A 14,702-nucleotide genomic window follows, 5' to 3' on the forward strand; every position below is an offset into this window, starting at 1 on the left:
GTGGCATGCATGTGAAATCTAGTTCCCTGACCAGAGATTGAACCTGGGCCCCCTGCATTGGGAGTATGGAGTCTTATTCACTGCACCACCAGGGAAGTCCACAAGTCAGTTTTCTTATTCTCACTTTCTGGAGCAGAAACTGAGGCTCAGAGAGGCTAAGGCTAACTCAGATGAGTCCCAAAGCCCTGGCTCTTCCCCCAGATCTCACGGGGGAGGGGAGAGGAGTAGGCGAGGGGCAGGAGGCTGAGGGTACCCCCAACTGTGGCCCCAAGACACAGCCCTCCCTGGGCGTGGGCAGGTCCAGGAGATGGCAGGGCTGGGGCTGTGAGGGCAGTGGATGGGCGGGCGTCATTCACGATGTGGGGGTGGGAGCTGAAGGACCAGAGGCAGCAAGCAGAGTGTCATTGTCACCAGTCTCGACTTTGGAGACTGGTGACTGAGTCTGGAAGGCAGCGCACCTGCCTTTCACCCTTTCGGGAATTGGCGAAATGAATGTCGGTCAAGAAATCCCAGAAATAAATGGGCCCCAAGTCCTTTGATCCTGAGACACCGGAGAGCTGGGGGTCATCTGAGGCAGTCTGGAAGCTTCACTAATGACCGGAGGTTCAGCCCTGTTCCAGGCCAAAGGGCAGAGGGAAGGGGAGCCCCTCCCTGGCCGGGCAGCACATAGGCACACAGGCCATCAGATTTGTCACCGCTCTGAAGGGGCAGGCACAGGGCCTGAAGCAGCCTGGAAGAACAAATGGGACCCCTGGAGGGAGGTGGAAGGTGGAGGAGAGGGTGGGCCTGAGCCTCCGAGGAGAAGGGTGCCCTGCTTTTGACTCCAGCCCCAGGGAATGAGACCCCTCTCCCCTCTTCTCAAGCCAGCTTTACTGCCGCTATGGGTACCCCCCCAGGTCACGGGATGTAGGTCATGAACACAGCTGGGCCAGTGCCCAGCCCCAGCATGGCTGAGAGTTCTTGGGTCTGTGGGTTCACAGGTAAGCACAGCCCCTCTGGTCATCTGGAGTGACCTAGGCCCCTCTCAAGGTCAGCAGGGCAAAGCACTCACTCTTTGGCCTTTCTGGGGGCTCCCACTCCTCCCTCCCGGGATGTGACCTTAAGCCTGTTTGCTGCAGAGACCTCAGGCAGAGGTGGGCCCGCCCCTGCCCCTGCTTGGAGCAGACAAGGGCCTCCCGGCCCCACATGTGGGGCACAGGAAGGGGCCGAGGTTTGTTCTCCAACCTTGGAAGGAGTGCTCTCCCGAGAAGGACCCTCCCAGACATGCAGGCCTGCAGCCAGGCCCCTGCAGGGGAGTGGGGGAGACCACTCAGGCCACACTCTGCGCTTTAAGACTTGCTCTTTTATGGTAGGAAATTCCAGAGTGGGTGTCACCATAGAGCAAACAAGATGCCTTGGGGCTCCTGGATGGAGGGCATGGGAGCAGAGTGTGGTCCCAACAGTGCGGATGGGGCAAAGCCAGCAGCCCTGGGAGGACCGTCCTCGGGCCCTGACGTCTGATTCCTCTTGGCGGCCCCGGGGCCTGGGGAGGGCTCTGTCGGCCGCTACCTCGTCGTCCAGATCTGGGTGAGGGGTGAGAGCCCACGTCCCCCTCACTGAGCAGTTGTCACCACCGTGGGCCTCTGAATGTGGAGCTGGGGGGTGGGAGAGAGGAGGTACGTCTGAGGGGGCCAGTAGTGATGGCTGCGTCCACGGAGAGCGACCTGCCTCTGGGCCGAGGGTGCCCCACCCTCCCCCGGCAGCCCCAGGGGGTGGGGGGCAGGGGAGCAGCCCCTAGCTGGGGGGGGCGGTTCCTGAGTCACCTCTGTGGTGGGGTCCACATTCTGCAGGGAAGGCTGGAAGTGTCTGTAGACATTTTCAAGGCCAAACGTGTCCCCCTGCATATTCTGACCTGTAGGGAGAGGTACTGGGGTGAGAGTGAGCCTGGGGGAAGCCGAAGAGGCCCAGAGGAGGGATATTTTCCAGTAAAAGGAACAGGTTTGAAGAGTCAGCCCCAGAGCTGCCCTAAACTCCTTTCCCGCTGCCAATCCGTCCTCCCAACAGCGCAGCTTGTCTGAGACTCAGGAGGGGACCTGGGGAGCTGGCCCAGGGTTGCGCAGGAACAGGAGGGGACCAGAGCAGCGGCCCTCCGACATGCTCTGGGGTCAAAAGTCGTGGCTGGTGAGCAGGGGCCCCAGGCCCAAGAGTCACTTGGTTTGGGTGAGGCAGGAGGACGAGACTTCTTGGAGTCACCGTGCACACTTCCTCATGGCAACGGTAGCCACAGCAGACAGAAAGCAGCTGTGCCTGGAATCTCTTGTTTGAGTTGGCACGTGTCCAGCACCCACTGTGCCCATCTTGCAAACAAACTCCCTCCTGGGCCTCCGGGCCCCAGGCTCCGGGTCCTCCTGGCATCTTCCAGAACATTCCTTTGCTGCTTCCTTCGAGATCCTCCCCGCGGCCCTGCCGTCTGCCCTCCTCACCCACCCACTGTCTCCCCAGCATGGGCTGGGCTGAGTTGACTCCCATTGCTGTCCACAGGCCGCAGGCCTGTCCCCAGGCTACAGACTGGCCAGATCTGGGGTGCCTCCCCCTCCCTGTGCCCTGCCCTCCCACCCCCGCCCAGCACGACCCACCTGCTGCTTCTCCCCACTGCGCCCTGCCATTCCCGCCCGGAGCCTGCAGACAACACGCCCTGTCTGGCTCACTGGCATCTGAGCTTTGTCATCTGCTGTCCATGCCTCGGGGTCCCTACCACCCCCACCCAGCCTCATCGGCCCTCGCCTGTGGTACTGTGCTTCTCCCTCCCTGGACTCCCCACTTTCGTGCTGTCCCCCTTAAATCCTCCTGAGTGGGCTGCTCAAAACGAAGTCTGCTCCCCCTCCCTTAAAGCCCCTCCCGTGGGTCCCCCCATCATGGCCCACTGACCAGCCTTGACCTGGCTCTGTCATCCTCCCATCCCACTGACCCGCCCTTGGGCGGTCAGACCTCCCACAGACCGTGCTCTTTCCCGCCTCCATGTCCTTTCTTAAGCAGGGCCCCCTGCTGGGAAAGCCCTTTCCCTTCCCATCATGGGAGAAGGCCTCGCTGCCCACTGGGCTGTATGTTCATGGGAGCAGGAAACACATGGCTTACTCCCCACCACTGCCCTGGCCCTCAGCTCAGGGGATGCCCCTCCGCAGTCGTGTCTGACCCCAGCCCCGCTCTGGGCTGGGGCAGGTATATCTATGCCCCGTCAAGCCCTGGCCATGGCCCTATCATCCTATTAACTGTGTGCATCTGATGTGCTGGGGGTGGTCTCGGGGGGCAGGATCAGGCTCTCAGCCATCCCTGGAATCCCTCCATCGTGTTTGTCAGGAAGTACTGGGAAGGGTTTCCCACCGCAGCTGGGTGCAGGGCCGTGAGCAGCTCTGGGAGCCAGAGCAGGCTGAACCCATGCGGAGCTCCGTGGAGGGGCAGCTTATGAACCGGATTTTGTAAACAGAGTGGGATGCAGGTGCGCAGAGACTCAGGCCACCGGAAGCAGCCCAGTCTATGCAAAGGCATGGGCCACAGGCTGGAGTGCGCAGAACTTGACAGGGAGGAGCGAGAAAAGGCCAGAGGGGCAGCAGGGGCTGCCCGTGGAGGCGCGGGGTCAGGAGGCTGCAGAGGAGCCTGGCCCCTGCAGCAGATGCGGGGCAACCTGGCGGGATGTGCGTGCGTGTCACCCACAACCCCACTGAGTCCCACTTTGGCACCTCTCCACCCTCCAGCCTGCCCCATCCTGGCCCCTGATGAGATCTACCTTCCCAGACGCCTGTGTTCTGGAAATTGCCAGGGACATCTTCTTCTTGCCAGTCTCGAGACAGGTTGTTCTCTTGCCTGCCAACAGAAATGCCGTGAGCAGCTCGTGGCAGATAGGCAGGGGAGGGGGCTCAGAGGCCTCTGAACCTCGGGCTTCCGGAAGGGGCCCTCCTGGCCAAGCCCTGAGTCAGGGAGGAGACTGCCCCCAGCGGCAGCGGCAGAAAACAAAAAGCATTCCTGGGGATGTCACCATGGCCTGGCCCCCCCAACTCCTCAGTGGGCCTCAGTGTCCTTATCTGTGAGATGGGGGCATTGGACTAGAGTCAGGGCAGTTCCCTTTGATTGGCAGCCAGGTGCTGTGCTGGGTATTAACCTTCTCAGGTGGATCTTACACATTTTACAATCGGGGGAAAGCAACACCGGCCTTTCCCAGTGTCCTAGTGTGGCAGTGTTGCTCTGGGGAAGCCAAGGTGATAACAAGCACCAGGTAATTTCATTACACAATCCAATTTCAGTACATATGTTTTCTGTTTCCATTTCTCTGCCAAACGGATATGTCCTATCAGATTGGCAGGCTGCCCTTTGCTGGACCCAGAGCTGGGAGGGGCTGGTAGGAGCTGGGAGGGACTGGGAGGGGCAGGGCCCCACCCACCCCTGTTGAGCCTCAGCTGACTACTCAGCTGGAAGGAGCAGAGCCTCAGGATATTCTGACTGTGGTCCCCTCTCCCCAGGCCCAGCCCCAGCCCCAGAAGCTCACCTGTGCAGTTTTCTCTGGGATTGGCTGAGTAAGATGGCCAGGACCACCACCGAGACCACCAGTAGCACCACCACAGCCCCTACGATCCCATACACCATGCTCTTGCTGGTGCTAAGTTCGCAGCTTTCTCCCCAGTGCCAGTGCGTGTCCGAGTTCAGGCACCTGGGGACACACACAAGCTCAGGCCAGCCCACCATCATCCCTCACCCACCCAGTCTCCCAAAAGAAAAAAATCAATGTCAAAGCACAGGAAACCAGCTCTCCCTCTGAGGACAGTTGCTGGGTGCTCTCCCTGACTCCCAAGGCTAAGGGGCGGGCAGGGGGTGCAGCGACCACAGATCTGCGGAGCAGGAATTCAGAATCCGGGAGTGCCGGGTACCTCGTCCCAAACACGTGATGTTCACCCATCTAAACACTAAGTAGCTGGCACTTTGACAGCCTGTTTTACCGTGTTTTATATTTTGTACTTTAATTTATGATCTCCCAAATGTAGTGTCCCAGCTACAGCAGGAGGTGATAATGGCCCGGTGGCTGGGATGATGTCAGGGAAATGAATGACAGATGGAGATAGAGATCCATAGATATGGATTTGGAAATTGATAACTGGAATTTTTTTCAGGAAGGGGCTTGCTCAGTCCTACGATGCCTGTGTCTATAATCTGCACCTCGCTCTCCCTCTGGTGGGGTGGAAGATGGGAGACCTGGGTAGAAGAAAGAGGGATGTAGAGGAGGGGGGAGGAGGTGCCTTGCGAGCTTTGCCCACCACCACCCTGCCCCCTTGGGTGACTGTCGGGGAGAGTGGGGCCCTGCCACCAGAGAGGGTAGGTGCTGGGCTTAGAGGGAACAGGTGCTCACAGGCAATGGGGGCCACTTTGTTGAAGCTGGCACCTGCCGTGGTGACAGTTCATTTGCGACTTCGTCCCCTGGGTGCACTTGGTCACACAGGCCAGCTTCCCATCCAGATCATCCACATAGTAGAATTGGGTGAATTCCTTCGCAGCATTCTGAGTGCATTGCTCTGAGGGTGGGGGACGGGCAGGAAGCGTCAGCCTGGTGAACACGCCCTCTAGCCCCCAGGTTTACCATCCACACTCTGCTGAGCTGCTTACCTTGCAGGTCAAAGCCGAGCTTCACGGTCTCATTCACGAAGGCGTCCTTCTCACTGTAGCACAGGCGTGAGATGTCTGCCCAGGGTGGTGGGAAAGAACAAAATAGATATGGCACCTCTGCCCCCTGGGGGCAGCCAGCCTTCCCTTCCTCCTTGCTGGGGCCAAGACTAGTAGGGTCTTGGCCCATCCCTAGATGCAGCTGGGCCTGTGAGCTGGCTCAGATGGGGACATTAGGGCTGGTGACAACCTCAGCCCGGGACTGGGAGGGACTTCTGGGTGCAGCACAGTCTGGGGAAGGTATCCGGGCTTGACTTCTGGATTCCTTGAGGGAGGTCTCTGGAGCTCCGGAAGAGAGGAGAGATGTGAGGTGTGGGGATGGGGCTGAGACCTCCCTAAGCGACCCCTCACATCCTTTCCCCACCAACATCAAGGGGTTTTAGGTGGGCTTACTTTCGCACGCTTCATAATCACTGGGTAGCTTTCTGGTCTCATTCATAACCTTGGCCTTTATGATCTTAGTGAGGTTTGCAAACAGCTCCTGAAACTCTGAAGTGAAGTCTGCCTCCATGACGACTTCATGTTCCACAATGACGCTGCCGTTGCTGGAATTAGGAATCATCAGCTACCCTGTGTTGCCCACCCTCCCAGCAAGCAGGGTCCAAGAAGCAAGAGAGGTGATGAGAAACAATTAGCCATATGTCCCAGAGGCAGGACAGAATAGAGACTCTTCCCTCCAGCAGTTAACAACCTAGAGGGAGGCTACAGAGTAAACCTGTGATAACAATATATGCCAATGGGCGGAATTCATTCCTAAAAATGGAAGCTGTTGGGCAAAGATGCGGAGAAATTGAACACTTGTGCATCGTTGGTGGGAATGTAAAATGGTGCGGCCACTGTGGAAAACAGTATGATGGTTCCTCAAAAACTTAAAAACAGAATGACCATATGGTCCAGCAATTCCACCTCTGGGCATCTAGCCCAAAGAATTGAAAGCAGAGGCAGGAAGAAATATTTGTACACCCATGTTCATCGCAGTGTTATTCATAAAAACTAAACAGTGTAAGCAATTTAAGTGCCCATCAATGGATGAATGAATAAACAAAATGTAGTCTGTACATACAATGGAATATTATTCAGCCTCAAAAAAGAAGGAAATTTTGAGACATGCAACAACATGCATGAACCTTGAGGACATTATGCTAAGTGAAATAAGCCAGTCACAAAAAAGCAACTACTGTATGAGTATTTATGAGTAGTAATATGAGGTCCCTGGAGTAATCAAATTTGTAGAGACAGAAGGTAACATGGTGGTTGCCAGGGGTGGGATGAGGAAGAATTGGGAGTTATTGTTGAATGGCGACAGAGCTTCAGTTTGGGAAGATGAAAAAGTTCTGGAGAAGGACGGTGGTGGTTGCACAACAATGTGGGTGTACTTAATGCTGCTGAACTGTACACTTAAAATGGCGAATTCAGTTGTTAATGGCAGATTTTATGTTATGGGTATTTTACTACAATGAAAAAATTTTTAATTAAAAAATTTAAAGTAGAAGCTATTGGATTATATTTTCAAAACCAAAAAATAAGCTTTCAGAAATGGAGAAACATGAAGCTTCTTTAGAAATGTTGGATTTCAACCCAGAAGCTTCTTGTTAGATGGTCAGCAATGCTCTCAGCAGAGAGAACTTGACACAAGGTCCATCACTAGTCACAGCCATTGTGACAGAGAAGTCAGGAGCAGGACCCAGGAGGATTTGAAACAACAAAATCCTGAACCAGAAGGGAGACGGAGACAATGGCTCTGATGCTGGGTGGGGGTGGAGGACACTAGGCTATGGAACCCAAAGGGCCCTTGACATGTTGGGACCTGACACCCCCAGGGTCCCTTCCCACCCCTCTGTCTGCTTCTTTGCACTCTCCTCTCAGAGTTCTGCTTCTCCTGCCTATCCTTTAAATGTTGGGGTTTCCCATGCTCCTTCCCTGGTACATCTTCACTTCCGTGCTGTGACGACGGCCCCAGCCATCTGGTCTACTCCCAGGGCTTCCAGAGATGTCTATCTAGGGATGCCAACACCAGTGTCTCCACTGTAGACCCTTCCTATCACATGTTTGACCATCAGCTGCTCCATCACTCAGCCACTCCACGTGGCTGGGCCCCCATGCCAAACTCATCACCTTTGTCTCCCATTCTGCTCCTCCTTACGTTCCTCAATTCAGCAAAGGGCACCCCGCACTCCCAGAAGCCCAGAAATCTGGTGTCATTCCTCCTTTTCTCCAAACACCCATCAAACTCCCATGATCTGCTGGTCCTGCCCCCTAAAGACCTTTCACACTGGATACTTTTCTTCTTCATTATCACCTCTCAGGTCCAGGCTACTATCACCTCCCTCCTCTGTCCACCCATTCTCAGCCCTGCAGCCAAATTGAGTTGTCTGCAGTGCAAATCGGATACTATCCCAATGGGCTACAATTGCTGATGCTTCACATCTAAATAGCTTGGCACAGGTTACCTTTCTAACCTCCTCTCCCACCACGACCCCTTTGTCCTCAAGCGGCCAAGTGTGCTTTATGTTCCTGGAATCTACCCTCCTTTCTCTCACCTCCAGGTTCATCGTCATTGATTTCCTCTTGTAACACTCTCCTCCTCCCTTCCTTCTACTTGGCTCATTTCTCCTCATCCTTCAAGCCTCAGCTTAGCTGTCACTTCCTCCAGGAAGATTTCCCTCCATCTCACTGAGCTTGCATTCAGGACCTCTCCCACTGCACCTTGTGTGTCCCTTACCATAACTCTAGACAGACTGCACAGCCACTCTGCTACCTGTGTTCTGCCACTCTAAGCTCCATGAAGACCAGAACCACTGTGCTCCCAGCACCTAGCACAGGGTAGGCTTTCAATACTTGTTTGTTACATGGATGAGCGCTGAATGAATGAACGCATGGTCTCAGAGCCCTCAGGTGTTGCCTTCGAGCTGGGGGCCTTTTTGACCCAGCCAGGTACTGATACTCTAATCATTCATGATAGGAGGAGACAGGAGAGCAGGCAAGAGAGAAGGAGCTTCCCACAGTCTATAAATCTCTCCACCCCCATACTCACAGTAGTTTCCTAATGATCACGCCTCTGTATTGTGGAAAGTCTTTGCTCCTGTAAGATTTATCCATCTGAAAGAAACGAGACAGCTGAGCTCATAGAAGCCTGGAGTGTGCAGCAGCCCCTGTTCTCTTTCCCCAAGGAGCCCCTGTATTAGCCCATAGGAAAGAAGGAAGGGAAGGCAGAGGAATGTTCCCTCTTCCAGGATGTGTTGGAGGGGTATGGCTCAAGGAAGGAGGCTCTCAGAGGACCCCTGCCCCCAGGACTTAAGCTGAAGGGACCCAAGAGCTGAGAAGCCCTGAACAGTAAGTCAAGATGAGCCCCGGCATCCCCTCTCACACTGGTGAATCTAGGCTTCCTCTGCTCTTACCTGACTCTTGAATAGTTGAACAAAATTCTGGTATGTATAGGAGGATATGTTATTTAGGTCTTCTGTGAAATTTCTGTTAGTTACTTTCACTCTCAGTTCTACAGTGGCATTGATTTTTTTCGGGGTTTCTGTGGGAAGAGGACAGATTATGCATGAGACATCAACCTCCCAGTAATGCCTTCCAGGATTAGTTAATTCTTCATCTGTTGGCTTTGTGGAAGTAGAGGAAGTGTGTAGGAGGGAGGATGGAAACTCAAAAGGCAGGTAGGAGTAGCTGAAACTTCTGCCCCTTGCCTCTGAATACCAGGAGGAGCTAGTGGCCAGGATCACAACCCAGTGAGACTTAAGTGGAGGCCTCCAGATGATCATCCTGATGAGAGAGGCAGGTTAGCTAGTGAAAAGGGCCCAGAAGGGGGAGACAGAAGGTCCACGTTCTACCTGCGTTTTGGCCTGGGTGAAAGTCACATTTTCTCCTCTACCTGCACAATTAAGCAGTGGTAGCAAATGACCCTTCCAGTGCTGCCCTCCTATTTTAAGTGGTTAAGGGATGTGGGGATGATCTACAAGTCTCAAAAAAGGTCTTTACCTATGAAGAAGTAGTCCAAGAGGGATTGACACTGGTAACCAAAGTAGCCTTGGGTACAGGCACATTTTTCTCCGTTCCAAGTGGCCCCATTGTAGCACTGCCCTGCGAAGGGGTAGAACATTCACAGAGGTTACCATGGAAGCCCAAAACACAAAAACATTGACTCCTGTTCCAAGTCCCATCATTCAGACACTGCATTGAAAGATGGGGATGGGACCAGATGATCATGCAGCAACCGAGATCCATTTGTCACCACCTCAGCCCCCAGGAGAGAGTGGGGAAATGAGGAGGGACAACAGAGAGGAAGGAAGCAAGAGATAAAAGAGGACACACAAAGAAAACAAGGGCCCTACAAATCAAAAGGGAGCAACATCATCTGCATGGGTGATGTACATTGGTAACAAAAAGGCACTGGAAGTGTGGAACAAGACCACAAGGAGTACAAAACTGATGAGCTGATAAGGGAAGATGAGCAGGAGGAACCCAGAGAGTGACAAACAAGGAGACTTACTTGGTGTCAGAGCTGGAGAGGGGGTTGTCATCACAGCTGTGTGTGTACCAGTGAGTGGGGGACGCAGAGTTGAAGTGGTACTGAAACCAGGGACTGGAGCACCAGTGGAGCCAGGTGAAGTGGAGGACAGAGGAGGAGAAAAGCCAGAAGTTGACTCCTCTTTGGCAGTCATGGTGATATGTTCTGAGACCACAATGTGGGTGGAGGTCTCACTGGGGCTTGATGGGGAAGGACTTGCATTGTATGTACTATGCAAAGAAGGGGTAGAGAATGATGGTGTAGACGCCTCTGTGGAGGTTGTGTAGAAAGTGGATCCTGGAGGAGAAGATGTGGTCATGTGTCCGTCACCACCAGAAGTGATTAAGGATTCTCTAGGCCTTGATGTGGAAGCAGAAATTTCATTCCCTTCAGTAACAGTGCTGTTCAAGGTACCTGTAGGTTTTGATGAATCAGGAGTAGAGGTAGAAAATGTGGTTTCCTCCGTGAGGCCTGTGGTTGTCTGTGCAGAGACAGAGGGGGTGGTAAACAGCTGGCTGGAGCTTGAAGAGGAAGCAACGCTGCCATAATTCCCAGGATAGGAAGTTCCAGACGAAATGGTTGATTTAGATGATTCAGAAATGGTTGTGAGGACCGAGGCCATTTCAGTAATTGCTGTTGTGCTGTGTCCAGTGCTGGAGGTGGTGGTAGAAAGTTGCTCAGAACTTAAAGGTATAGAAGAAGATGAAGAGTAACAGGGGAGTGTGTGTGTTGATGGCGCTGAGAGATTCGTGGACACAGTGGCTTCCACAATATAAAATGTCGTTGTTTGTTCATCACCACTGGATGTGGTAATGGATTCAACTGGACGTGAGGTGGACCCAAGACTTCCATCCCCTTTAGAAACTGTTGTTGTACGTGAGTCCATGAGCTGAGGAGAATCAGATATGGTGTTGTGATCTGTGGTTTTCTGAGTGACAACAGTGGCAGTCTGTCTTGATCCAGCTGGGCCAGTAAATGTCTCTCCATTGCTTGATGGGGCTGTAGAAATCTCAGCAACTGTGGTGTGGAAACCCTCCGAAGAGACTGTGGATTCAGACCATTTAGAAGTGGTGGTGGAACTCCCAGTGACTGTGGTGTGGGAACCCTCAGAAGACACTGAGAATGCAGTCCCATCAAAAGTGGTGGTGGAACTCCCAGGGCCTGTGGTGTGGGAACCCTCAGAAGAGACTGTGGATACAGACCAACCAGAAGTGGTGGCGGAACTCTGAAGGCCTGTGGTTGGGGAAGTCTCAGAAGAGAGAGTGGATTCAGACCAATCAGAAGTGGCGGTGGAACTACGAGGGCCTGTGGTGTGGGAACCCTCAGAAGACACTGTGGATTCAGGCCAACCAAAATTTGTGGGGGAATTCCCAGAGGCTGTGGTGAGGAAACCCTCAGAAGAGACTGTGGATTCAGGCCAGTCAGAAGTGGTGGTGGAATTCCCATCACCTGTGGTGGGGAAACCCTCAGAAGAGACTGTGGATTCAGACCAACCAGAAGTAGTGGTGGAACTCCGAGGGCCTGTGGTGGGAGAACCCTCAGAAGATACTGTGGATTCAGACCAACGAGAAGAGGTGGTGGAACTCTGAGGGCCTGTGGTGTGGGAACCCTCAGAAGACACTGTGGATTCAGACCAACCAGAAGTGGGGGAGGAACTCCAAGGGCCTGTGGTGGGGGAATCCTCAGAAGAGACTTTGGATTCAGACCCACCAGAAGTGGTAGTGGAATTCCCAGGGCCTGTGGTTGGGGAACCCTCATAAGAGAGTGTGGATTCAGACCAACCAGACGTGGTGGTGGAACTCCCAGAGCCTGTGGTGTGGGAACCCTCCGAAGAGATGGCAGATTCAGACCAACCAGAAGTGGTGGTGGAACTCTCAGAGCCTGTGGTGAGGGAACCCTCAGAGGAGACTGTGGATTCAGACCAACTGGAAGTGGTGGTTAAACTTGCAGCGCCTGTGGTGTGGGAACCCTCAGAAGAGACTGTGGATTCAGACCATTTAGAAGTGGTGGTGGAACTCCCAGTGGCTGTGGTGTGGGAACCCTCAGAAGACACTGAGAATTCAGTCCCATCGAAAGTGGTGGTGGAATTCCCAGGGCCTGTGGTGTGGGAACCCTCAGAAGAGACTGTGGATACAGACCAACCAGAAGTGGTGGCGGAACTCTGAGGGCCTGTGGTTGGGGAACCCTCAGAAGAGACAGTGGATTCAGACCAACCAGAAGTGGTGGCGGAACTCTGAAGGCCTGTGGTGTGGGAACCCTCAGAAGAGACAGTGGATTCAGACCAACCAAAATAGGTGGTGGAACTCTGAGGGCCTGTGGTTGGGGAACCCTCAGAAGACACTGTGGATTCAGACCAACCAAAAGAGGTGGTGGAACTCTGAGGGCCTGTGGTTGGGGAACCCTCAGAAGACACTGTGGATTCAGACCAACCAAAAGAGGTGGTGGAACTCCGAGGGCCTGTGGTTGGGGAACCCTCAGAAGACACTGTGGATTCAGACCAACCAAAATTTGTGGGGGAACTCCCAGAGGCTGTGGTGAGGAAACCCTCAGAAGAGACTGTGGATTCAGGCCAGCCAGAAGTGGTGGTGGAATTCCCATCACCTGTGGTGGGGAAACCCTCAGAAGACACTGTGGATTCAGACCAACCAGAAGTAGCGGTGGAACTCCAAGGGCCTGTGGTGGGGGAACCCTCAGAGGAGACTGTGGATTCAGACCAACTGGAAGTGGTGGTTAAACTTGCAGCGCCTGTGGTGTGGGAACCCTCAGAAGAGACTGTGGATTCAGACCATTTAGAAGTGGTGGTGGAACTCCCAGTGGCTGTGGTGTGGGAACCCTCAGAAGACACTGAGAATTCAGTCCCATCGAAAGTGGTGGTGGAATTCCCAGGGCCTGTGGTGTGGGAACCCTCAGAAGAGACTGTGGATACAGACCAACCAGAAGTGGTGGCGGAACTCTGAGGGCCTGTGGTTGGGGAACCCTCAGAAGAGACAGTGGATTCAGACCAACCAGAAGTGGTGGCGGAACTCTGAAGGCCTGTGGTGTGGGAACCCTCAGAAGAGACAGTGGATTCAGACCAACCAAAATAGGTGGTGGAACTCTGAGGGCCTGTGGTTGGGGAACCCTCAGAAGACACTGTGGATTCAGACCAACCAAAAGAGGTGGTGGAACTCTGAGGGCCTGTGGTTGGGGAACCCTCAGAAGAGACTGTGGATTCAGACCAACCAAAAGAGGTGGTGGAACTCCGAGGGCCTGTGGTTGGGGAACCCTCAGAAGACACTGTGGATTCAGACCAACCAAAATTTGTGGGGGAATTCCCAGAGGCTGTGGTGAGGAAACCCTCAGAAGAGACTGTGGATTCAGGCCAACCAGGAGTGGTGGTGGAATTCCCATCACCTGTGGTGGGGAAACCCTCAGAAGAGACTGTGGATTCAGACCAACTAGAAGTGGTGGTGGAACTCTGAAGGCCTGTGGTTGGGGAAGTGTCAGAAGAGACAGTGGATTCAGACCAACCAGAAGTGGCGGTGGAACTACGAGGGCCTGTGGTGTGGGAACCCTCAGAAGACACTGTGGATTCAGACCAACCAGAAGTGATGGTGGTATTCCCATCACCTGTGGTGAGGGAACCCTCAGAAGACACTGTGGATTCAGACCAACCTGAAGTGGTAGCAGAACTCCAAGGGCCTGTGGTGGGGGACTCCTCAGAAGAGACTTGGGATTCAGACCCACCAGAAGTGCTTGTGGAACTCTGAAAACCTGTGGTGTGGGAACCCTCAGAAGAGACTGTGGATACAGACCAACCAGAAGTGGTGGCGGAACTCTGAAGGCCTGTAGTTGGGGAAGTCTCAGAAGAGACAGTGGATTCAGACCAACCAGAAGTGGGGGAGGAACTCCAAGGGCCTGTGGTGGGGGAATCCTCAGAAGAGACTTTGGATTCAGACCCACCAGAAGTGGTAGTGGAATTCCCAGGGCCTGTGGTTGGGGAACCCTCATAAGAGAGTGTGGATTCAGACCAACCAGACGTGGTGGTGGAACTCCCAGAGCCTCTGGTGCGGGAACCCTCAGAGGAGACTGTGGATTCAGACCAACTGGAAGTGGTGGTTAAACTTGCAGTGCCTGTGGTGTGGGAACCCTCAGAAGAGACTGTGGATTCAGACCATTTAGAAGTGGTGGTGGAACTCCCAGTGGCTGTGGTGTGGGACCCCTCAGAAGACACTGAGAATTCAGTCCCATCGAAAGTGGTGGTGGAATTCCCAGGGCCTGTGGTGTGGGAACCCTCAGAAGAGACTGTGGATACAGACCAACCAGAAGTGGTGGCGGAACTCTGAGGGCCTGTGGTTGGGGAACCCTCAGAAGAGACAGTGGATTCAGACCAACCAGAAGTGGTGGCGGAACTCTGAAGGCCTGTGGTGTGGGAACCCTCAGAAGAGACAGTGGATTCAGACCAACCAAAAGAGGTGGTGGAACTCTGAGGGCCTGTGGTTGGGGAACCCTCAGAAGACACTGT

The 14,702-nt window shown here is 54.1% G+C and overlaps 1 protein-coding gene across 1 annotated transcript; it reads right to left on the reverse strand.

Annotated features, from left to right (window-relative positions):
- Window positions 1-1,592: 1,592 nt before the first annotated feature.
- On the reverse strand, window positions 1,593-10,211 carry MUC12 (mucin 12, cell surface associated). The gene is made up of 12 exons (XM_036826792.1): window positions 10,181-10,211; window positions 9,670-9,771; window positions 9,084-9,211; window positions 8,720-8,784; window positions 6,079-6,230; window positions 5,629-5,703; window positions 5,375-5,537; window positions 4,520-4,681; window positions 4,136-4,138; window positions 3,764-3,840; window positions 1,803-1,891; window positions 1,593-1,634 (listed from the first exon to the last, which is right to left on the reverse strand). Exons 1-12 carry the CDS (start codon window positions 10,209-10,211, stop codon window positions 1,593-1,595), a joined length of 1,089 nt encoding a protein of 362 aa, XP_036682687.1.
- Between the last annotated feature and the right edge of the window lie 4,491 nt (window positions 10,212-14,702).

Source organism: Balaenoptera musculus, chromosome 15 (genome assembly GCF_009873245.2).
Source record: "Balaenoptera musculus isolate JJ_BM4_2016_0621 chromosome 15, mBalMus1.pri.v3, whole genome shotgun sequence".
Classification (NCBI taxonomy): Eukaryota; Metazoa; Chordata; class Mammalia; order Artiodactyla; family Balaenopteridae; genus Balaenoptera; species Balaenoptera musculus.